General features: G+C 46.3%; 9 protein-coding genes across 9 annotated transcripts; 3 read left to right on the top strand and 6 right to left on the bottom strand.

Moving 5' to 3' along the window:
* Positions 1-501: 501 nt before the first annotated feature.
* On the top strand, positions 502-1,807 carry SERLADRAFT_438377 (uncharacterized protein; the record flags this gene model as incomplete). The annotated part of the gene is made up of 5 exons (XM_007318729.1): positions 502-1,087; positions 1,138-1,232; positions 1,300-1,506; positions 1,572-1,718; positions 1,766-1,807. The coding sequence occupies 5 exons, from the start codon at positions 502-504 to the stop codon at positions 1,805-1,807; spliced, it is 1,077 nt and encodes a 358-aa protein (XP_007318791.1).
* A 756-nt stretch (positions 1,808-2,563) lies between these two features.
* SERLADRAFT_408620 (uncharacterized protein) lies at positions 2,564-3,184 on the bottom strand (the record flags this gene model as incomplete). The annotated part of the gene is made up of 4 exons (XM_007318728.1): positions 2,564-2,605; positions 2,682-2,866; positions 2,916-3,011; positions 3,067-3,184. The coding sequence occupies 4 exons, from the start codon at positions 3,182-3,184 to the stop codon at positions 2,564-2,566; spliced, it is 441 nt and encodes a 146-aa protein (XP_007318790.1).
* Positions 3,185-4,049: 865 nt separating this feature from the next.
* On the top strand, positions 4,050-5,287 carry SERLADRAFT_370016 (uncharacterized protein; the record flags this gene model as incomplete). Its single annotated transcript, XM_007318727.1, has 7 exons — positions 4,050-4,125; positions 4,157-4,322; positions 4,373-4,481; positions 4,539-4,732; positions 4,795-4,927; positions 4,998-5,126; positions 5,216-5,287. The coding sequence occupies 7 exons, from the start codon at positions 4,050-4,052 to the stop codon at positions 5,285-5,287; spliced, it is 879 nt and encodes a 292-aa protein (XP_007318789.1).
* Positions 5,288-10,476: 5,189 nt separating this feature from the next.
* On the bottom strand, positions 10,477-12,742 carry SERLADRAFT_468569 (uncharacterized protein; the record flags this gene model as incomplete). Its single annotated transcript, XM_007318726.1, has 4 exons — positions 10,477-11,746; positions 11,801-12,096; positions 12,162-12,507; positions 12,637-12,742. 3 exons carry the CDS (start codon positions 12,386-12,388, stop codon positions 10,623-10,625), a joined length of 1,647 nt encoding a protein of 548 aa, XP_007318788.1.
* Positions 12,743-13,312: 570 nt separating this feature from the next.
* Positions 13,313-13,622, bottom strand: SERLADRAFT_390547 (uncharacterized protein; the record flags this gene model as incomplete). The annotated part of the gene is made up of 2 exons (XM_007318725.1): positions 13,313-13,417; positions 13,472-13,622. Coding segments are annotated over 2 exons (175 nt in total), but the record flags the coding sequence as incomplete, so codon positions are not given.
* Positions 13,623-13,716: 94 nt separating this feature from the next.
* Positions 13,717-14,430, top strand: SERLADRAFT_468562 (uncharacterized protein; the record flags this gene model as incomplete). The annotated part of the gene is given in 2 exon segments (XM_007318724.1): positions 13,717-13,765; positions 13,780-14,430. The coding sequence occupies 1 exon segment, from the start codon at positions 14,152-14,154 to the stop codon at positions 14,410-14,412; it is 261 nt and encodes an 86-aa protein (XP_007318786.1).
* SERLADRAFT_468561 (uncharacterized protein) lies at positions 14,401-16,687 on the bottom strand (the record flags this gene model as incomplete). Its single annotated transcript, XM_007318723.1, has 3 exons — positions 14,401-16,206; positions 16,262-16,308; positions 16,370-16,687. The coding sequence occupies 3 exons, from the start codon at positions 16,514-16,516 to the stop codon at positions 14,754-14,756; spliced, it is 1,647 nt and encodes a 548-aa protein (XP_007318785.1).
* Positions 16,688-16,785: 98 nt separating this feature from the next.
* Positions 16,786-17,997, bottom strand: SERLADRAFT_468559 (uncharacterized protein; the record flags this gene model as incomplete). The annotated part of the gene is made up of 1 exon (XM_007318722.1): positions 16,786-17,997. One exon carries the CDS (start codon positions 17,730-17,732, stop codon positions 17,025-17,027), a length of 708 nt encoding a protein of 235 aa, XP_007318784.1.
* Positions 17,998-19,500: 1,503 nt separating this feature from the next.
* SERLADRAFT_468557 (uncharacterized protein) lies at positions 19,501-21,535 on the bottom strand (the record flags this gene model as incomplete). Its single annotated transcript, XM_007318721.1, has 3 exons — positions 19,501-19,650; positions 19,704-21,147; positions 21,212-21,535. 2 exons carry the CDS (start codon positions 21,471-21,473, stop codon positions 19,736-19,738), a joined length of 1,674 nt encoding a protein of 557 aa, XP_007318783.1.
* Between the last annotated feature and the right edge of the window lie 103 nt (positions 21,536-21,638).

Genomic DNA, 21,638 nt, shown 5'->3' with positions numbered 1-21,638 from the left:
CAACAAACATCTTGTTGTGGCTGGAAATGATTATTTCGATCTGCAAGAGCCTTCAAGTGGGATCAATGGCTGTAGGCTTTTCCCTGTTCTAGGAACAGGCAATTCTAACCTTTTGTCATTAGCATCCTTTTGTAATTACTCGTCTGATGTTTTGGATTACTCCTCCATGCATATATTTCCATCATACCCGCAGAGCTCGGATTATCTACAACAATCAGCGCCTTCTACAATAGATTGTGGCCTGTGGCCTTTAGTGGCTGAGACGGACATTGGTTTCACTATGCAGGGTCCCCCCCTTGACGGTCAGGAATATGGTTTTTTGGCTGGACACGCTCCAAATTACGGTGCATGTTTTTTTTTTTTTTTTTGGTAGAATGAGTAAAGCTCATCTGTCTTCTATTGTGGTCTTCATTGTATATTATAGCTTCCTATGCCCAGAATTTGATGCCCTCAAATATTTTGAAGCCTTCTAGCACAGTGCTCCCATCTATTTGAGCCGAGATGAATACTAGTTATATCGCTGCAGAAATGCCATCATTCAACGATGGTGGTTATTTTTTGGAGACAGACCTAGAGGCAAACCTAGACCATTCAGTAATGCAGGGGTTTACCAGAAACCGTACGTCCGCTGTTCTACCATGGTATGAACGTCTCTCATGGGTATGGAATGTAGTACCGTTAGCATTTCATGTATCGGATCCAAGTCAGTCTCAAGTTCCCTACTTCTCTTCAGCTTCACACCCGTGGAATCTGGTCTCGCCCCAAGATTTTCTGCCCTCTAAATCTGCTAGTGGGATGTCCACCTCAACATTGACGTCATCAGTGATTTATCCACCAGCTTATGCAGAATCCTCATTATCATCTTCATACACACCTCAGGCTGATTCTCGATCAATGTCCGTCCAAGCTGAACAGCCGCAACTCAACATGCCCGATCATCTTGTATCAAAAGTACTCAATACTAGTCGTGGATATCTTTTGTTTATCCTCATACTCAAGGATTTACATCCAAACAAGGATAGTGCTATTAAATTTGCAGCCACCGCACTTACCATGGCAGCACAAGCACATCTTTATACGAAAGCGGGTGAGTAGTTTAGTATGCCTTTGGTGACCAGAGCCACCAATATTAAATAGGTCTTGTACCTGGAGCCTGTAAGCCCCCCTCTCAATCCTTCCACAGTGCTGATTTTGCGGAAGGCTACCATATTAACAAAATCCACCTGACTAAAGTATGTAAATTTTGATAGAACATCCCGGCGTCTTTTTACAATCATGTCACTGTGATAGCTTTCTCAGGATTCAGTGATGTCTCAACGTCGAAAATACATGAGGAATTTGATAAAAGGCTTGATGGAACCTGGCATCAGTGGTCGTATAGCCAAGAATGATGGGAGTAAACCATTCAGCTATCTAGCATTTGTTGACAAAAAGCCGCCTACACCGGACATAATTTTAACAAGAGTATTGATGTTATTGAGAAACGAAGAGTTTCTTGGGTTGGGCGTAAGCCAATAAAACTACTCCTGTCTTGCTATTTTTCACCGTTACTCTAGTCAAATTTTTTACAGTCTCCAGGATTACTTTCACTTATGGTCAAACTCTTTTCACCCAGAAAGGGACGCCCGCGAGAAACAATGAAGAACTGTTCCCACCCGTACAATGCTTTTATAGGAGATATGTTACAACCAAATACTGTGGTTAGTGTCGCCGTGTTTGTAAGTAGTAACATTTATTCTATTGACTTATCCTCATGTTGTTTCAGGCCCGGTACATCCTCATGCGCAGGTCTAATGATGGCAACTGAGAAGACGATGATCACGAAGAAGAAGATATCAATAACCAACTCTTGCAGAATTATCATACACTGACAAGAATATTGAACGGGAAGATATCTGATGATATTTTTCACGAGTCCTTCGTTGAGTTTCTCGCCAAGGCAGCTCAAAGATGACCGCCCCGTTTAAAAACACTGGATATCACTGTCTGTATCACTAACGCCTAGCATTAGCTTGACGTGTATTGAGGTGGGGAAGAGCCTTACTTGTAGATTGAAATTTGTATAAAAAGTCCAGTCTAGTACCATACCTTGTCACTCACCAATTTAAAGATGGTGCATATTGCATCGCAACTCTATGTTTAATGATGTTGTATTTGAACTTTGTGTACCAGCAGTAAGTATATGTGACTCGGTTTGATAGCCGGAATCTGTTCTACCACTAGCAATAATTTTTGAAAGCTTCGAACTTGCGAAACGACATTTACATGCTCGGTAGGATCAGTATTTTTTCCCCAAAAAGATTGGAGTTTCCTGCTGTATATTCAACGACAACCACAGTGTAACTGTGGAGATGAGTCACGCATGACTGGCTCTGAAAAGTTTTTGTTCACTTGGTCCAATGTACACTCAGGTTGGCAGTGACTATATGATCGACCGAGATTTGAGTGACAAGTTGATGATTGTGAGTTGATTGTATTGTGAGTTGATTGTGACGCAATGATGTCTGAATTTATAGTATAGCTTACACTATTTTTACAATTTGAAGGACGGCCGTGGCCGATACTAGAATTTATCCAGATTCGGGCTCGGTTTGCGACTCCATATCTGTATCGGCGGTAAGATTGATTACTACATTCTGCTCGACATCATCTCAACTCGGCACAAGTGCACACTCATGCACCTTGAAGGCCCTTCGGGTCATTACCAGTCCACAGATACAACTAGCGAATAACTTCTTGAAAGCTGCGACGCTTAACCCTGGCCTACTCCAATTGTCCAACTGCAACAGGAGATCGAAGTCACTCGCTGGTGGAACGGTGGGAGGTTTACTGGCATGGATATGGGGTGGTTCTATGCATTCCCAATCTGTAGGAACTGTGAGTCCACTCTCTTACGGTGATACAGGAGAACTAACCACTTGATTTCTGTTTCTTTCCCTTTACTAATCCTTCAGGTGATGATGATATCAAGGTATCATTGGGACTGGAGCTGGGATCAATACTGGGCCTTCCTAATTCAAGGTATTTATCACGATTCAGCAAGAAATGGGATGAACTAGGACTTACTACCACTAATTTTTGATATTTTTGCATCAGCATCAGGAACATCCATACTCATTGTCGAGGCACTTTGCGGTGCAGCCCGAATGCTCAATTTGGGTCTTTGTGCAACCCTTCTGGTCATGATGAGGGGCCCGACTAACTGACGGATTTAGAGAGTTGTGATATAGCTGAAAGAGCTGAAGCTGAGTAGATTGTTGTTTGTGATTCCTGCTGGAATTGGAGCCTGAGACGACTCTGACCTCGGTCGATGTATTCACTCTAGCTAGCTTTATATATTTTACCTCAAGAGTGCTCCTCACTGGCAACTCAAATGGAAACCATGTGTGTCACCATTTCCTAAACCACTTCTACCAAACCAACGCCTACAGCTATTTCAGGTGCCAAGTTTCTTCGCGAGGCCAGGGATTGATGGATCTGAGAAATAGAAATATCTGGTCAATTCTGGTGTTTCTGGTATTCCTGGTATTTTCGAACTTATTGTACTTATGATGACAGCCTAACGTGATTTACATCCTTTCCCAATATGGTATATATTTTGATTCATTTAGGTCGAGCCAGGCCAGCTATGTAAGACCTCTGAGGCTATTACCGACTACTACTGTCATTGGCCTTGCCGCTTCAAATTTCATGCGAGCCACAGAGGGAACCCAATCAGTGTTAGCATGAGAATCCCCAAGACTTGACAGAGGCGCAAACTTATATCCATAACTCGCCAAATGTAGGTGCAGTCCTCTCCCTGATTCAAAATTTTATATATGCGCAACGTCAAAGCTTAGCGAAAACAACTTGAATGCATGCAAAATGAAGTCAACTCACTTCCTTTTATAGGCCAATACACTGCGTAGTATAAAGTTGTCCGAGTCTGCTCCCTCGCACTCTGAGTCTTCAGTACTATACCCGTCTCATCCCCACTAGCTTTTCAGTATCCACCCCGTCGTCATTGCAATAGCTGGTCCCCACTTCCTTCATGATGTCACAAACCAACAATGGCTATCAAGACATGTCTTCTCAAGGCTGCCGTCCTTGGGAAAGCGCCCTTCACCTGGGCCCGCGAAAAAAACTGTTAGTCTACTCCAATATCATACATGTCAAGTTCATTTTGAGTATTCTGGAAACAGGTGTCTTGCTGATCCGCTAGTCCACCATGGACAACATTTTGGGAGGACAATTCATGCATTATGTAACATCTGGGCATTGCTTGCGAATGGTATCGCAAGGACGGGTGAATTCCATCAGCCAGATGAATATTACAGTTCTGAGTTTGTCTATACATCTTTTGGTTACCCCCATATCTCACCAATTGTCCTAGGGAAAACCAAGAGTATCTCATCTATCGCTCCCTTCTTCGCATGATCCCGGGTTTGGAGGACTGTTTGTTGCAAGGTGATAAGGACAATATTGTATCCATGGCTGAAATGGTGAGTCTTTCAGGACTTTTCTTGAAGTTTTATCATGAATATTATTTGCACACTTAGATACAACGAGGCTCTTCTAGTGCTAGATCTGACGACACTAAAAGCCTCAAAGGCGCTGTCTTAGACTGGATCACTCCATGTCGAGAGTCACATACCCCACCTCTCGCACGCAATGTAAAAACAGACTGTGGATTTCATCATGATCAGACAGGTGCATTGCTCTGTCCCGCTGGTCTTGACTGGTCTGATCCCGAGTAAGTCTTGCGTTTTGTATCCATCCAAGAGCTTGAGCGCTGTTTTGATGCAAACATGTTAGGGTCAGACTGAAGCTTAAAAATGGTGAACTACTGATTTCCGGTGATCAGTGGCCAGTATTCCTCTACCAAGACTATGTATACAATCCAGAAGACCCGTGGAATGGGCTATCAAGAAGCCTGTTACTTGTTTTGGTATAGTAAACATCTTACGTTGCGGCCCTCGTCGTCTAGCTCAGGATGTTCTTATTTTACTATTTTTCAGGCGTATAGACACATTTTTACGTCGCCCAGTTCAGTCAATCGGGAACCCAAAGCTACGCAATCTGGAAACACCCGTATCCATGGTATGACAAAAGTCACACCAGCATCTATTGCATATGTTGCGACTCAGGTATATGTTTGCCTTAATACTTGCTCTATCCGTGATGCTAATCTCATTACAAAGGACTAGTTGACAGAGCTAACCTCTGTGGTAGCCAGATTCTTCCTAACTACTCGTCTGCTTGGCGTCCGCCATCCAAGAATAGCGCGCTTGCTAAAATAAAAGAATGAAGGGCAGCTTTGAAGCAACGAAGACTTACTCTTTTTGAGAGTCCTACAATGTAATATATTAACTATGCTGTACATTTTGTAATGTAAACCATGCAAATACATTGTTATATTTGTATATTTTACTGGCCCAGAAAGCAATATGAAACCAAGAACCCCAGTAAATCTCCCCCATCCGTAATTCGTCGATCAGCCTTGAATCTAACGACAGATAATCACAATATTTTTGTACCTGACCGTGGACCAGTGTCATGCACCAAAGTTAATTGGTAGCATGGACAGGTGTCAATAACGAAGCGAATATTCAAAAAGACTCGCCTTTGCGCCACACAGGCACAGTGCCACGTGGAATAGTAATTACTATTGCCTTTTTTGAACTTGTGGCTGATCAGCACCACCTCTATTAGGCAATCCAGTCACGCTCACCTTTGCTTTTCCATCCGGTACTTTCCACATTTCGGCATTTTGGCAAATTTTCGCGTCGCTACTGGCTACACATTGCATTACGCCCTCGCTTTTGTCATTTCCTTTACTCCCCTTCCTTTGCCTAGCCCCACCATGGGCCCCTTCCTCTCCTTTTTATTCTCACCTGACGGTTGTTTCTGGATCCCCATTCTAATCCACTTTTCCATCACCTCCACCCTCCTCCTCCTCATCTTATTTGCACCCCCACCATTTCTGATGTCACCACTTCCTATCCGCTTCCGTCACCAATCCGTTGACTACCACGTGCCACTGCTAATATCGGCAAAGCCCCAGCGGCCGGTCCAAATAGGGCAACAGATCCATCTTCATGACATTGATCTGCCATCATATACTATCAAAACATCGGTCGTTCGTCTTGCCTGGTTGGAGCGTGGGTGGGTAGTTTTTGAGCTGGAGAAGGTTCATCCCCTTGCGTTGCCCATGTTCATCGCTGTCCCATTCACTTGGGTACACTTATCTTTTGTCCATCGTCTTCGCTACAGCTACACCTACCACACCCTGCCTGGGACTCACTTGTTCCAAATTGGAACTACTCCTCTCCCTCCCTCGTTTGATCAGGTGGTCCAACACAACCAGTCCATTGGTAAGGCCATGGAACTGTCGGATTTGGACTAGGTGGTGGACCGGTGGCTCCAGTTTCTTTTTTTTCAGCAGAACATTCATTTACAGTGTAATTATTTTTGATTTTTGAATCATTTTTATGGACACATATTTTTTAGAATGCCTGACTGACAATAAAGGAACTGTGTTGATACTGATAGTGTTTTGCCTTGCCTTTTTTTTACTGCATCTTCTCATGACATCATGATTTTCCTGCTCTCTTTTTGCTATTGGACTTTACTTTATGGCTGTACAAACCTGTAACATTACTCACAGCATTCATTGTTCTATCCCTTTCTTTTCCTTTTTTGACAATCTTATCCTGTACTACCTATGCAGGATTCGTCAGCATACATTCCTTCCTTCATGTTCTTTCTCATTCTTTTTGCACAGCTATACTGTGCATAGCCTACTTTTCTTTTACTATATAAACCCCTGTATTTTACCTTGTAAAAAAAACAAGAACTCCAATCCAGACTTCTTCTCTAATCTCAAGTTCACTAGTCTCTGCTACTTGTGATCCAGTGTGGTCACAACACTTCCCACTGCTACCACTGTTAATTGCTGTCATCGTCACTTCCCACTTTTGAAGTCATTATTATCCCTTTCGATTAGAGTCCTTCTGAGCACTACAGTTTGTGCGTCAGGAGCCTGCTATCACTGGGAACCTCGTCACCTCATCATCCTCGTCATTCTCAAACCTACCTTGTGCTACAATTAGCAAGGTAGTGCTCATCTATACTCGTCACTAAGCACCTATCTTCTATAAATTCAACTATCCCTCCTCCTCAAAACCCACACTCATACACCTCTGGGTTTTACTTTGAAGGATCTTTATACGTACCACCCCATGAACAACCAGACCACTCCACTGTTCTAGGAGGCAAAGCCCATAAACAAGTTCCGTGGAATCTGGGAGGATTGTGTGTTAGTTTGTTTTTGTGTGTGGTTTTCTAACAGCAGTTCTGATCATCGACACCGGCTTGCTGCCATTGACTTGAGTGTTTGCTGTAATGTTGGAATGTGATTATCACACAGAATCAGTGAGCTAAACTCAATAAGAAGCTGTAATACTCACAATCTTCTCTGTGATGGGTAAGTCCTGATGCCTCATTGGCAAGTTAATCCGCTTGCTATCTGTGGGTCTAGGTGTTTGATTATTGAAGACAGTTGCTGTATAAGAGCGTCATGAAATGTCCGCTAAGAGGATATAGTTTATAGTCTCAGTGATACTTGCTGGTCAGTGCTAGGCCTGTGTTGCTTCTCAAGATTCATATTGCGTGTACTCACTTTCTTATTCTCAATAACATTGTTTGACGTTAGTGTAGGTGAATGAGGCAATGAGTCAGCATGATAATAGCAGACTAGACGGTCAAAGTCAGAGTGAAACTTGCAATGCGAGAAATGTAGGTGGGCCATTATAAAAAAAGAGACTACTGTCATACATCCATCAGGTAGAGGCTTGATGATGCACTTTCACAAGGCTGGTAAAGTTTGAAAAGAAGTATAAGTCCTCGACCATCGCACTAGATTTGGTCCCAATATGGAATTCTGACCGACCATGACACTATAACAATGCCGCCCACCAGAGACTATGTCGTGGCTGGCTTATACCCCTCAGCCTGCTGAGACATACAAACCACAGCGATGTTAGCATCACCGTGTAGCTGCCAGTGATTTCTCAGTTTTGTCACTCTCATAAGGAATGGAACTCACTGTTAGAATATACTCTGACATACCAATACTCCATAGGATAATACCTCTGATTTGTAAGCCAGCCCAGTATGCAGCAGCTATTCTGTGTAAGACGTCCGTGGTTGCATGTCATGTTTAAGATCCTACATTGTATAACCTTGGCCATATAGCTCAATTGGTAGAGCAGCTGGCATGCATCCAGAAAGCGCAAGGATAGGTCCAAATAGGGTCCAAAAAGCGTCCAAAAGCAATCCAGGAGGGTGCTAAGGCTTCCTAGTGCTGCTACAGGGTTACGCCTGTGTTCCCCTTTCAATTCCACACTGATATTAACAGAGAAATCGCCTCGAGACAGTGTTGGTTAATAGGGCTTGTATATGAGTCAACAAAGTGACTTAAGCTCCCCAAACACCGCAGACTGAGAGAGGCTCTAGGCAACAGCAAACTGAGGCAATGCAGGCGAGCTTCACAGTCTATAGGCTTGTTCTATCTGATAATGGACAGAGTAGAGAAGATTGGAGCTTTATGCACACACCAGATATGCCAAAAAGCGAAAAATAGAGCAAAAAGTCGAAATTGATGCAGAGACAGATAAGATGGATGGATTGCCACCAAATCAGAGGTATAGGGAACATTTTTATAGAGTAATAGATGGCTTAAATATCACAAGAAGTGAAGCACAGGATGTGGAGATATGCAATAGGGGTCCAATAGGGGTGAAAGTGCCAAAAATGCGAACTTCACAGAGGATGATGGAGTGGATGGATTGCCCCCAAATTGAGGGTGTAAAGTGCAATAGTATAGGGTAGTAGATGGCTCAAATAGGGCCAAGATCCGAGCACAGGATGTGGAGATATGGAATAGGGGGCCAAAAGGTGATCAAATGATGATGAAGGCTCACAGAAAGATCCAGCTCAAATCCAACCGCTCTGACAGGTCTCCTAGGGTTATTTAGGCCGTAGAAGACGATGGTAGAAGTTACAGGACAATCAGATAAGGATTGGGCGAGATATGGTGCAGATAAGACCAAAAAAGCGTCCAAAATGGGGGTAACTTGCAACAAGGAGTTGTTGTTGGAGATCAAGATGAGATCAGAGTAATCTGAGGTGATGGATGAGATAATAAGAGTCCCAGAAGACGATGGTTATGATGGATAAGCAGTAGGACGCTTGGATGGTGAGATATGAGGTCAGGAAGATGGCTAGAGCACAGGGCTCATAACCTATTAAGAACAAAGCTTGAAGGAAGTGTCTAGCACTTCCTTCAAGCTTTGTTCTTAATACTCACGGCATGAAGACAAGAATGCTACGAGCTGGCAGGATATGTTCCATGATGACTCACTGCACAAAGCCGTTCCTGCTCAGCGCTTGGTAGATAGGGTTCATGAGTAAGGTCATATGGGGCACAGCTGATTGGCATGTATAATGGAGAGCTGCAAGATTGGCTTTGCTTGTATAGCTTACTAAAGCTAGGCTATCTGCTGGGTACTATCGTTGGACACCAGATGCAACCGGTAAGAGATATGCACTTGGGCCTCCAGAGGCTCAACGATCACTGTACAGGTAGCTAGAAATTTGTCAGATGTAGAATATAGTATAGAGAATATAATTGTGAAAGAATTTAGTGAATAGCTTATCTGTAGCAACAACGACAGACCTGACACTATGCTCTTGAACTCCAGAAGTGTGAATTTTGAGGGAAAGATGGCCAGATTTGACCAGATCTCGTGCTGGGAATATTGCAATATCTTTCTAGAAAACATCAATAGGTAGGCCCCTACAATGCCAGATACTTACTGAGCTGATTGGGGCCTCAAAGCATCTGGAGAAACGAAAACAATGATGGAGTCGTGACTAGGCGACCGAAACAGGCAATCACACACCAAGATAATCAATCAAGGACCGCTAGCTCCGCTTCGGTACGTACCGCACACACCACCAGCATCAGGACTTGGTGTGACCTGGCAGAATTTGACTTGTAAGCTCCGCCTGATATGGTCTGTGAGTGCGTGACCCAGTGTGACCAGAAATTGCAGAACCATTCCAAAACATGTGTTGTCTTTTTGGTTTTGTTCCGCTGCTCCAATGCTTCAAGTTCTTGCTTATTTTTCTACATAGGCAGCTAGAAAACTAAAAATCATATCTACTGGTCAAGTTCCGACAGTCTCAAGCTCAACGACTGGTGAGTTATTCAACTTCTCCCCAGACCAATTGCACCTATTGTCCAACGATAGTAGTAGATTTGATGAGCAAGTGCGGGGAATTGCCCGTCGGAGGTCCTACGTAAGGTCTTGCATACTTGTCATCAAGATATTAGAGCCTGTTGGCGCTGCCAGCTCCTGCCATGGGAATATAGGACCATAGCAGGAGATTTCCGTTTTCGTGATGTCAACATACAGTATATGAACCAAATTCAAGACGTCACGTGAAACAAGTCAATTGAATAGGCACAGCATTTTTGGTCAGACTCCCCTCCATACCTTGTTTCGTCAGTAATAAGCAAAAGGTATCTGAAGCGTGGTCCGAAAGCATTTAAGAACGTAGTCCAGGTGTCCAACTTATCAAATAATAATTGGCCGTTCTGTTTCCTTACCTTCCATATTCTCTTCGTCCCCTTTGCGACTCACATCAAGCGTAACACCTTCACGCTCTTCGAGCGCAGCCCTCCTCAGCTCTTCAACAGGCATAGCTTTCCGTTTCCCAATGAACATACGACCTCCCGGAGCGTCCTGCAAGGAACGCAAGACCACACTGTGCTCAAATAAGAATTTGACGTCCTCCAGAGCGTATCCCGTCGTTTCAGGAAGTAAGAAATATGTCCATGCAGTCATGATCAAGCAGCAAACACCAAAGAGAAGGAACGTGCCATACGTGATTTGCACGAGCATGACAGGCGTCACTCGGGATATGAGGAATGAGAACAACCAGTTAACGCCTACCGCGACTGACATGGCGGCGGTTCGAACGTGATTCGGGGCCACTTCGCCTGCAACGACCCATGGGACTGGGCCCCAGCCGATACAATAGAAAACAGCGTAAAGGTATACGGCGACGATTGAGACGTAGCTGGCGGGGACGATGGTGCTTTGGGGGTGAATTCCACTATATCCACCTATCCAGAGCATCGTGAGGCCTTGACCTAGACCCCCTATGATTAAGCAATTCTTTCGGCCCACACTCTCTACCGCGAATGCAAGAGTGAGGCCAACAGCCACGACCTTCACTACTCCATACACGCCCGTTGCAAAAAGTCCTGATGCCGTGCCAGAGATCCCAAGTCCAGCAAAGATTTCTGGACTGAAGTAGTTGATGGCGTTGGTACCTGTCCATTGCTGGAAGAACATAACCAGACTGGGGATAAGGCAACGTAATGCGGTGAGACGTGATTCTCCCATTTTCCGAAATTGCGTCAATATAGACAATTTTTGCTTCCCAACGTAATCAGCTTTAATTTCGTCCAGCGTCGAAATGACCGCTTCATCTTCGACGCTTTTTCTCACCACAAAAGCAAGAGTCCTTGCCGCCTCGTCGTAACGCTCGTGTTCGACAAGCCATCTCGGGGATTCTGGTTGAGGTATCATTGTTAAAACGAAAAGTACCCCCGGAACCATTTGAACAATAAATGGGATACGCCACTGCATTTCGCCATACGGAATGTTCAGGGAAGAGCTATAGTTTACCCAAACTAGGAAGAAACTATAAACATAGAATACGAGAAATACGATAAGATCACACATACAGCTCAGCATAATCCCAATGTTGTTCGCAAACTGGACTAGACCCGTGCAACGACCACGGATGGCTCTTGGTGTGCACTCCGATACATATGATGGTACAAGGGCCGATACCATTCCCACACCGATGCCACCTACGAACCGGCTGAAGTAAAGTACCTTGAGGCCAACAGCTTGACTACTCCCGAGACCAACCACAGACTGTAGCAGGCTGCCAATGATGTAAATTATGCCAGAAGCAATTAAACAGGGCTTTCGTCCGAAAAGACCAGAGAAATAGCCTGTGGAGAGGGCACCAAAACTGAAAGAAAAGACAAGTCCACACTAAATAAATCATAGTAAAATATTCAAGCTTGCAGTACTCACAAGCAGCCGGCTTGTAGAATGGCAACGATGTTACCACTGAGATTAGCCTGCGCATTGGCCGATTGGTTGTCTAGCCCAAAGTACTGCTTGAAGGACGGTAGAGAGATGACCCCTCCTATAAGGCCAATATCCCAGCCGTAAAATATTGAGCCCAGTGCGGCAGAGAAAGCCAGAGCATACGCATTGCGATATTTGACGAGATCAGCTATGGATTCCCTGTAGCCCATGCTGCCTATGCGTTACACGAATTCCAGATGAGCTGAACGTGAGGGGATAACAAGCCTTCGAGAGAAACCCATCATTTTTTTTACCATTCGACACCACGACATACTTATGAGACTCGGGACTGTGGGTCAGGCCGAGGAAACGGTTACGGAATACGGTAAGGGCGGCCCAAATTTAAAGATGCATTTTCATCAAGGAGTCAGCTGCTCCATAAATGTGGGCATATGATGCTTGGTATTGGAAATCTTACCAGGAACGATGTACATGGCTTCGGTAGCATAAGCTGCAACGATAGTCCAGCAAAAGTATAATAAGAAACTGCACCGAGTGGGCCATGAGAAATATCGAAAAAACAACATCTGAACCCGACCCGGATTGAACGGATGACCTTGTGGAAGCTCGCGGAAAAATCCGGAAGCTGGAATCACACGCGCTACCTCTGCGCCACGGGTTCGATGCAAATTAGAGCACTCAAAGAAAACACGATCGGACACACCATATCCAGGCAACTTAGGAGCCAAACGTGTCAACTTGAACACGCAACGTACGCAACCGTGACTTGTTCAGCTACACATCTTTGAATATTGCCTGAGCCTAACTCGCACACTTGTATGTTTGTAGCTGTCACGGTACTAGTAAGCTTGTATCAATAATATGGTGGACATTCAGTACGAGTCACAAGTAAAATCGATCGAAGGCATGTGAAATTCAAGGTCACGTTTAAACTTGCTTTAAAAGAGGTGAGTCGAATTGGAGAGTGTCTCATCACAGGCAGCTTAGATTCTTACCTTTCTTTTTGATAGATATGTATGAATCTGAATCTCCGGGCCAATTCTTCGAGATGTGCGTCTTTCATAACTAGCATGTCCTGTATCTTTCTGGCCGTGGCGCTAACACAAGCTATCTTTCATTTAGTATCAATCTCGACAAAAACAAATCCTCGGCCAGTGGGGAGCGTAGGGCAAATGGCTCTCCGACGGTAGGACAGTTAGTCTCATCGAGCACCTTGCTGAACCAAATAAGCCCCTCAGGTAAGCTGACACTGTGAATCACGCAATCATTTTCTGCCTAACCTCTACAAATAGTGAAGGCACTGACATGCACTTGTAAATGTTCAGCCACCTCCCGGGCAGTTTGGAATCTTGCGCCTCCCATATGACATCATGAGTCTTGTCTTCGCAGAGATGGACGATCTCAAAGACGTGTTACGACTTGGCCTCACCTGCAGACTGTTCGTGTCCATGAGTTTGGCGCGGATCCATGCTATACGAGTAAATGCCCCGACTCATTGGGTAGGGGATCGCCTAATCTGTATCGGAGGCAGCACGAAGAGTCAAGACCTACCAAAGAACATCCTCACAGACACTGAATTACTGGATCTTGGCTTGGCTTCAAGTCTGAGTCCGAGTGTAATACTCCAATCAACGTCTACAGTGTTGCTCTCTATAACTTCCGCAAACCACATACACACCGGTATCTTAATTATTCAGATGTCATACGCGCGGAAGACTCGACTGATTACGCTGCCGTTCCATACCGCGCCAGACTTGCCGAGCACGCTATCTTTCACCGTTTGAATGAACCTGACTACCCGTACGGGACATGGGTTCTTGCCAACCTATCCAAGTGCGCATTTGTTCGGGCGAGCTCAACCTCAGACCTCGATAAGCAGCCGCATTCTTTCAACGACCTTTTTGCCGGAGATTATCCGACTTTAGGGGCTGTTCTAGTGTCTCGGATTTCTTGGGCTAATGGGCCTTATGCAATGGGCATGCGGCACGGCACGAATGAAAAATTATACCATGGTGTATGGGCTGGCGATCGTTTTACTACGATTGACAAACTGGATCAACACGAGGGAGAAAAGGAATGGGAGGATGTCAGCGAGGAAGTGATGGAGGACATGGTAGAGATATGGAAAATGGAACATGTGGATGGACGCTTTGTGAATGGGTGCACATTGGAGCTCATTTTTGATTGCAGTGCAATACACGTTGCAGGTCCGCACTTTCTGTTGCATCACTAAAATATATTTGATATAAGTGTCCTATGTGTCCCACACACTACCACAACAACATTTGGATAGAGGGTGAATCATGCACTACCTCTGTAAAATTTAGTCTTCAAGAATATTAAGATCGGACCATGATACGATACTATGGCCAACCACTCACATGGATTTAGTGGCATAGAAACAGTTCGACTTATGCTAATGGTGACTAAGATGCATGATACAGTACAGCAACGCGAAGAATGTAGTGTCCAGTCCAAGCAAAGCAGAAAGCAACAAATTCAAGACATCGCGAATCAAAAATTGGAACCAGAATTGACCCGCTCGAGAGTCCAGAGACAATGAAAGGTTGACTACTACTTTCTGGAAAAGAACCCAAACCGCCGTCTGGAACCAAGTGAGCTACCATCCACGTGCGAACGGGAAGACGCTGGACTGCCACCACCCATATCCTTGCGTCCATGAATGAGCGATAGTAGGGGGTTGCGGGAAGGTGATCCATGGCGCAACTTGGGAGTACCTGGTGTAGATGGTGTACTGGAACCTGACATGTTCGAGTAATCAGGAGACATAAGCGAGTGTTGCCTCTGCTGTGGTGGTGTTTGGAAGGGCAGGTTATTTCGAGATGACGGCGAAGGAGAAGAAGCCGGTGAAGGTAATGCAAAGGAAGTATAAGGACCAGTATCCGACTCTTCTGAAGGAGCTGGCGTATCAGCAAGTCCCGGAGGCGACAGGAGGAGTGACCTAGGAGGGAACGCCCTCTGCTTTGTCAATGACACGGGAGGTAGTCTGATATCATCGTGGATAAGATCGAAATCTTCCAACAAGCTCATAGCGTAACTCGGGATCTCCACCTCATCCCGAAGATCAGAAAGAATCTCAGCTGTAGAGCGGGGCATTACTGGAGCGTAGATTGTGGCAACGCCTCCGTTCTCGCTAGGTTGGGTCACAATGGTGCTGGACGAAGAGGGTGCATTAGAAGTGGGAGAAAGAGGTGGGGTGGATGTAACAGAAGAGTCCACGACATTGCTTGCGACAACATCCTCTGCAACCATTGTGAGTGACCCTCTATTCGTTCCTCCGACAGCTGGCCGTTTTGCAGAACGAGTGGGAACAGGGGGTTTGCTGCCCAAAGAAATCGAGCGTGCATGCGCTCTTGCAAATTTCTGGATAGGAGTTACGACGGAGGTGGGCCGAAGGCGCAGAGGCGAGACGTCGCTCATCGTCATCCGGCGAGAGGACTGCATGGCAGGCATGAGCGTGTCTTTATGACCAGTCCCAAACGTAGTCCTCGTGGGTGATAGCTCAAAAAACCTGGCAAGGTTGGCATGCCTTTTTGCCTCGCTATCGACGGTCTTACCCAATATCCGCACTCCAACCTGTCCGGATTCACCCAGATCCCGATCATCCTTGTGAACCTTCAGTGACGCCAGATGCTGACTCAGCTCCTTCACCTCGCTCGTCGCTGCAAACTGTCTTCGTTCCTCCATCCACCGCTCGCGCTGATAGGCGATGTAGTTCTCAGGGTCGATTTCCTTGTCTGAAAGGACGTTGCGAAGCCTTGTGGCTCGTTCCTGCGCATCATGGGCGTGTACGCTGAGCAAAGCGGTTGCCTGTTCTAGAGCTCGGATCTGCAAGTCCTGGGGAGAAGGCTCAGGCTTGCATTGTTGCAGGGTGTTGGCAAGAGCTTTCTCGGCCCGAGAATAGCGTTGCTGTCGCCGGACTGATGCACCAGAGGATTCACTCATTGGAGAGTTGAGAACCGTGGTAGGATTGGGTCTTCCAAAGGTAAGGCTCGTGTTTGGCGTGCTGCGCACCGCATGAGATGCTGTCACGGCACAGAAATAGCCAGGAGAAAACGCACTAGGTCACTGCAGATAAGGTCGGCGTAATACGGTCTTTGGGCGCGTTCTACGTGCTGAAGTAAGTCGACCTGCCAGTGAGCGTCTACCTCGTCAATAAAAGCACGCACGAGTAATGTTCCAGTGCTCGTCACCACATGGCCGGTGTTTATACGCAAGCCCGCAATCCTCAGCCCCGTACGAGCCTCGTTCTTTGAGTGTGATTTAGGTGAGAGCAAGTTTTCGTCGATACGGTCAAGAATTTTTCGACCTATCATGCGAAAAGTATATATACTACGAATACTGTGAATTAGAATTCAGACAAGGAGAGACAATGGTTTGACTGGTTCGAATGAGCGGAATATTAATACGAAACTGAAGCCTTTGGCTGTGTTGACTGTTGCAGGTTAGCAAAGTCCGTTGTGAAAGTGCATGTTCAAGGTTCACCGTTGCCGTCCAAAAATCACCTAATAACGGCAAAGGTACGGACGGCGCGGAGTTGCTCAATCCGCATACCTCAGCTGGCTGTCCTCAAGTGCAACAACTGTCTGTATGCAAGAACTGGATGATCATTGCTGTGCTTATTCTATTTACATTAGCTGCACGCCCCCATAACGCTTCCTCCGCGTTTTGATGCGGTCTGCTGTGCAGCACGACATTTTAACAGTACATCACGTGACATGAAACATGGCGCACGTGATCAGAGCGCGTAATAATAAACTGCATAAACCAAGAAAATACAGAGCAACGCAAGACAACAAAAAAAAGCAGTTACGCAGCTATGCATCATTGCATCCTCCCAAGTACAAGGTCCTTCAAGCCTTTCCCCAGTTTCATTACCGTGCCTTTCATGCGTGCCTTCGTGTCACACCGTCCCATATCCCTGAATCGATACTCCCCGGGCTCATCGGGAGCTTCCTGAGATCGCCATCTCGCAAGTGCCATTCGTAGCTCTGTCTCACCACTCAATGAGAATCCTGCATATGGATATCCCGAGACCCCTTGTCCTGGTAATACCATTGACGTAGGGCGCAGTGAAAATCCATTCTGAACAGGTGCTAAGCGCTCTCCACAATCAAGTGACTTGGTTGCGCGAGGGGTATATGTAGTTTCAGGGGGGATGGGAGATGGTGTACGAGACGCTGAATTTGGTAGTCCAGGGGTATTTGGTCTCGACATGTTCTTGCGTATCGCAGTATAATAAGGTCGGCTTGGATGACCCAAGCGAACTGGTGGATCAACACCCATAGACGCCGTAGAGGATACATGAGATCCTCGCTTCACTTTATCTCTACGAGGACTGCGTGGCGCACTGATCTCTACTCCCTCGGAAAATGGTATTGAAGCTCTCTTGCGCAGAGAGCGAGACGACTTCTGTTTCAAAAGAGTTATACGCTTTCTTCTCCGGAGCGTTCGATATGGAGAACAATGCGAAGATGATGAGGGTATGGAAGACGTAAGTGATGCCCTGGTACCATCACCAGCATCAGGCATTTCCTCGTTTACTGGGCTGCTGCAGAAGGCTTGCTCGTTGTTGGTAGGAACCTCAGCTGGTCTCTTAACGGGTTGAGAGACCAGAGAGTCTACGACGACTCTTGGTGAAGATACCGGTTCCGAGTAATCAGAATTATGTTTGATGCGAACGGGCCCACCGACCAAAAATAATGCTGGAAGTCGTCTCCGAGTACGTATAGATCGACGTTGCTCGTTATCTGACTGTTCAGAATGTTCACCGACGCCTGCAACAGTCGTAGGGAAAAGGAGCTAGAGAACAAAGAAGAGAAATACCCAGGGTTAGTGGCTCAGCCCTATTGCTACGCGTAATAAATTTATACCGGTTGAGGGACCGTTGTGGCAACTTCACTGTTGCTACTGCGACCACTATTATCGACATTATAAACACTACTCGTTTGTGCCTCGAGAGCCTTTGGACTGTCTTTCCGGCTCTTTCGCCTTTTGTTGAGTGAAAGACGTTTAACTATACTGCGCTCAGTCTGGTGCTCCACTGACAAGCCTAAGGCTGCCGTAATACCTGGCGCTTCTACCTTTGTGTGCCCCGTGGAAAACACGTCTCCCAGTGGGGTCACAGGTCCTCTACTCGAAGTCACCGAGGCAACGGACATACTTCTGGATTCTCTCGGTCTTCGAACGCAAGTGTAGGTTACTTTCGCAGGAGCACTCAGCCGACGATACCTCGGCATACTACTTTCGAAAGTTCTCGTCGCCTCCTCGGATGTCCACGCGCACCATAAACAGAGAGGAATGAGCGTATTGGAGAATCCGCATCGGGCACATGTGAACAGTGGGCGGTTGGGAAGCAGGTGTAGTACGGGAAGTGAATCTGATGGAGGAAGATACTGTGGGGAGTTGCCATCGATGAAAGTTGAGTAAACATCTAGAATGATACGTACCGCTTTATATCTCTTCCATTCTCGCCTTGAATAGCGTCGTGAGTCCATCGATGGGTCTATTTGCTGTAAATGAGGCTCAGAGATCGTGTCGTCGATATCATGGAAAGCTTGCGCCTTGATAGTGTTGAAGGTGAAGGAGAAACCTGGCCACGAGGAACAGAGCAGTTTGCAGAACACAGATATCGCAGCCCGGCTAGATCATAAACACGACTGAGAAAAACAAGCGAGTACAGACATATAAGTATCGGTGTAATAGTCTTGATCGAAAGCGCCGATTATAGTGGGTGAACATGCATCCTGCTCGTGCCAGATCGCATTTTGAGCGCACAATGATGTTCTGCGCCTCGACGAATGCATATCCCGTCCTGTTTGGGTTCAGCGAACAAAAAAAATCGAAAGACAAGGACCACGTTGTAGGAGGCTGGCCAGACTTTCTTGACTCGGAATGCCATGAGGCCAAATCGCGTCACGTTCGTGACTCGTGCCCAACTCGTGACGGTGCGTTATTGGTGATCTTCGAGAATCAACGTGGAAAACAGAACACCCATAGAGCAGTTACAGGGCTTTGAACACTTTGACAGCCAGTGCAAGGATAAATAGATGAGAAGCCATACTCTGCGACTTCAGAACATTGTATTTTTTGTTTGTTTGTTCATACGGTCCGAGCATCGAGAGCGTGACTACCAACCAAAGATAGTGTAACAGCAATCCAGACATTTTCGATTCGATGAAAGAGCCATCAAGCCAAGGCTGAAGGGGTGTTATGCACAACGAGTGGGAGTCAAACACGTACCGTGATCAATTGCGCGTGCAGAGCTCAAGTTTATCAGGAGAGCGACAAAGCCGGACCATTGAAGGTGAGAAAAATGTGATACATTAAACATCAGCTGCGATGATGGTTTAGCAGGCAAATGCCGTGAACAAGATGTCGAGAAAACAAAGTAATATTAAATTTTGCGATGTTACTCCAGGTTCCGTTGCGTAGATCGCAAGCAAGCGGCCTTGCGAAAAAAAAATTAGATTCTATTCGAACACGACACATAAAAAAACCCACGAGACAAGACAGTGATAATGTCATCGATGAGATTATACGAAAACAGCGATGGCACCCCTTGTTTTGTCCGCGGTCCATTTTCCGTCGATGAGAAGGCTAACATGGATTTGTTCGCAGCCACTAACAGGGCATCTCCATTCATGTTCAGCCTCAATGGTAGGCCCCTTGGCCTTGCCCTTCCCTTTACCCTTCCCACGATATCGGAGTGAACCGAACCCGCTAGGACTGGCATTAGCTGGACCTCTTCGCCTGGGTCCAGACCGACCCGATATACGGTTCGGTGACGGGGAAGCTGGGAAGTCATAAGAAACCGTAGAGTGCATTGCATTGGGAGAGTGTGGATGACGAGGACGGAGACGAGACCGTATAGATCCATCTGGAGGTTGGGGGTGTGAAGGGGATATATGCGTATCTGTAGCCACATCACGATCCTGATTCTCATTTTCAACCGCTTTGCCTTTGCCTTTCGAAGGAGTGACGGGATTTGAAAATAATGGACCCCAGTACGATGCCTCTGCATTAGCCTTACCCTTGCCTTTGACGTCGGGTTTCAAGTCAAATTCAGGAGGTGGATCCGGGATGGCTGGTTTCATGATGCCATCTACACACTTGCCATCAAGCAAGTGGCCGCACCGTAATCCCCATAGTTTTCTTCCACTCCTTCCCTCTGCAACATCAGCACCACCCAATATAAGAGGATCACGACAATGAGCACAAGCGAGAGTGACACCTGCTTCCTCAGATAGGCTGCTACTAGCACTGCTTGGACCCGGAGAGTCATCTACTACGATGACTGAGCGGGAATTCGATGGGGGCGTGGAAGGCGCAGACGATTGTGGGGCAAAATCAAAAGTAAATCCAGGTGGAGGCTTATCTGGGTGGGTGAACTCAGGTTTGTAGTCAGGTTCTACCGGTTTGGCCGCTAATGATCCGCCAGTGTAATGATAGAATGGACGATCGGGATCGTCGTCAGCGAGGAACGCAAAAGCCTCGTCCTCAAAATCAGCTACTGCATCGGGGTTATAATCAAATCCACCCCAACGTCTGAACATGCCCACTGCTGTGGGGGGGTAGAGAAAGCGTCGTCTCCTAGCCATCCCATCGTCATCGTTAGACCGACTACCATTACCAAGGGCATGTCTTGTCATTGCTAGTAAGGCACCGCCAAACCCCATTGGTGGAACATGGTGTGAAGGACGTGCGGCGGCAGGGGGAGGAATTGGTGCAGACGGGTTCTCTCTTCGCCGAGCAGCTGGTCTAAAGCTTGCCTCAAATGGAAACGGGTGTTCATTGGGCAAAACGACACCGGATGTGTCTGTGGGATTCCTGGGAAAAGGAGGCGGTCTCCGCCGCATAGGTACGAATTGCGGTGGCACAGGAGGGACAGGTGGAATGACATCTGGCTGTATGTGTGGTGGTGGAGAAAAGATGCGGGAACGATTGTCTTTATGAGTAAACTAGTTTGTTAGCCAGAGTCTTAGTTGCAATGATTAAATAGATCCACTCACTTGACCGCATTCGCGGTGGAGAGAAATTACTCCCGATAAATTGGATGTCTCTTTCCTCATCGCTGTCGAGCACAAGTATGGAGTCTCGCCCAGCAGACACCGAACTCGCACCATCCGTAAGCCGTCTTCTTTGTGGTGAATGTCCTGTCACCTGGAGAATATCATCATCATCGAGTAAATCCACATCGATAATCTCTGGAGATTGTCTTCGTCGTCGTTCTGGAACTACGGGCGTTGGTTGATCGACACCCACCGCAGGCATGATGGGTACCTAGAGAGGTAAATTTTGATTTAGGCGTTGGTTGTGGTTGTGTCTGGGTTGTACAAAGGTTCCAGTGGTAGCATTATAGGGTATTACATAAGCGCTGCGCACAGACCACCTGCCAAACTTTTACCAAACTTTGCCCGACTATAAATTTTGAAATAT

Source organism: Serpula lacrymans (genome assembly GCF_000218685.1).
Source record: "Serpula lacrymans var. lacrymans S7.9 unplaced genomic scaffold SERLAscaffold_7, whole genome shotgun sequence".
NCBI classification, from domain to species: Eukaryota; Fungi; Basidiomycota; class Agaricomycetes; order Boletales; family Serpulaceae; genus Serpula; species Serpula lacrymans.
This window is presented reverse-complemented; position numbering and strand designations above follow the sequence as displayed.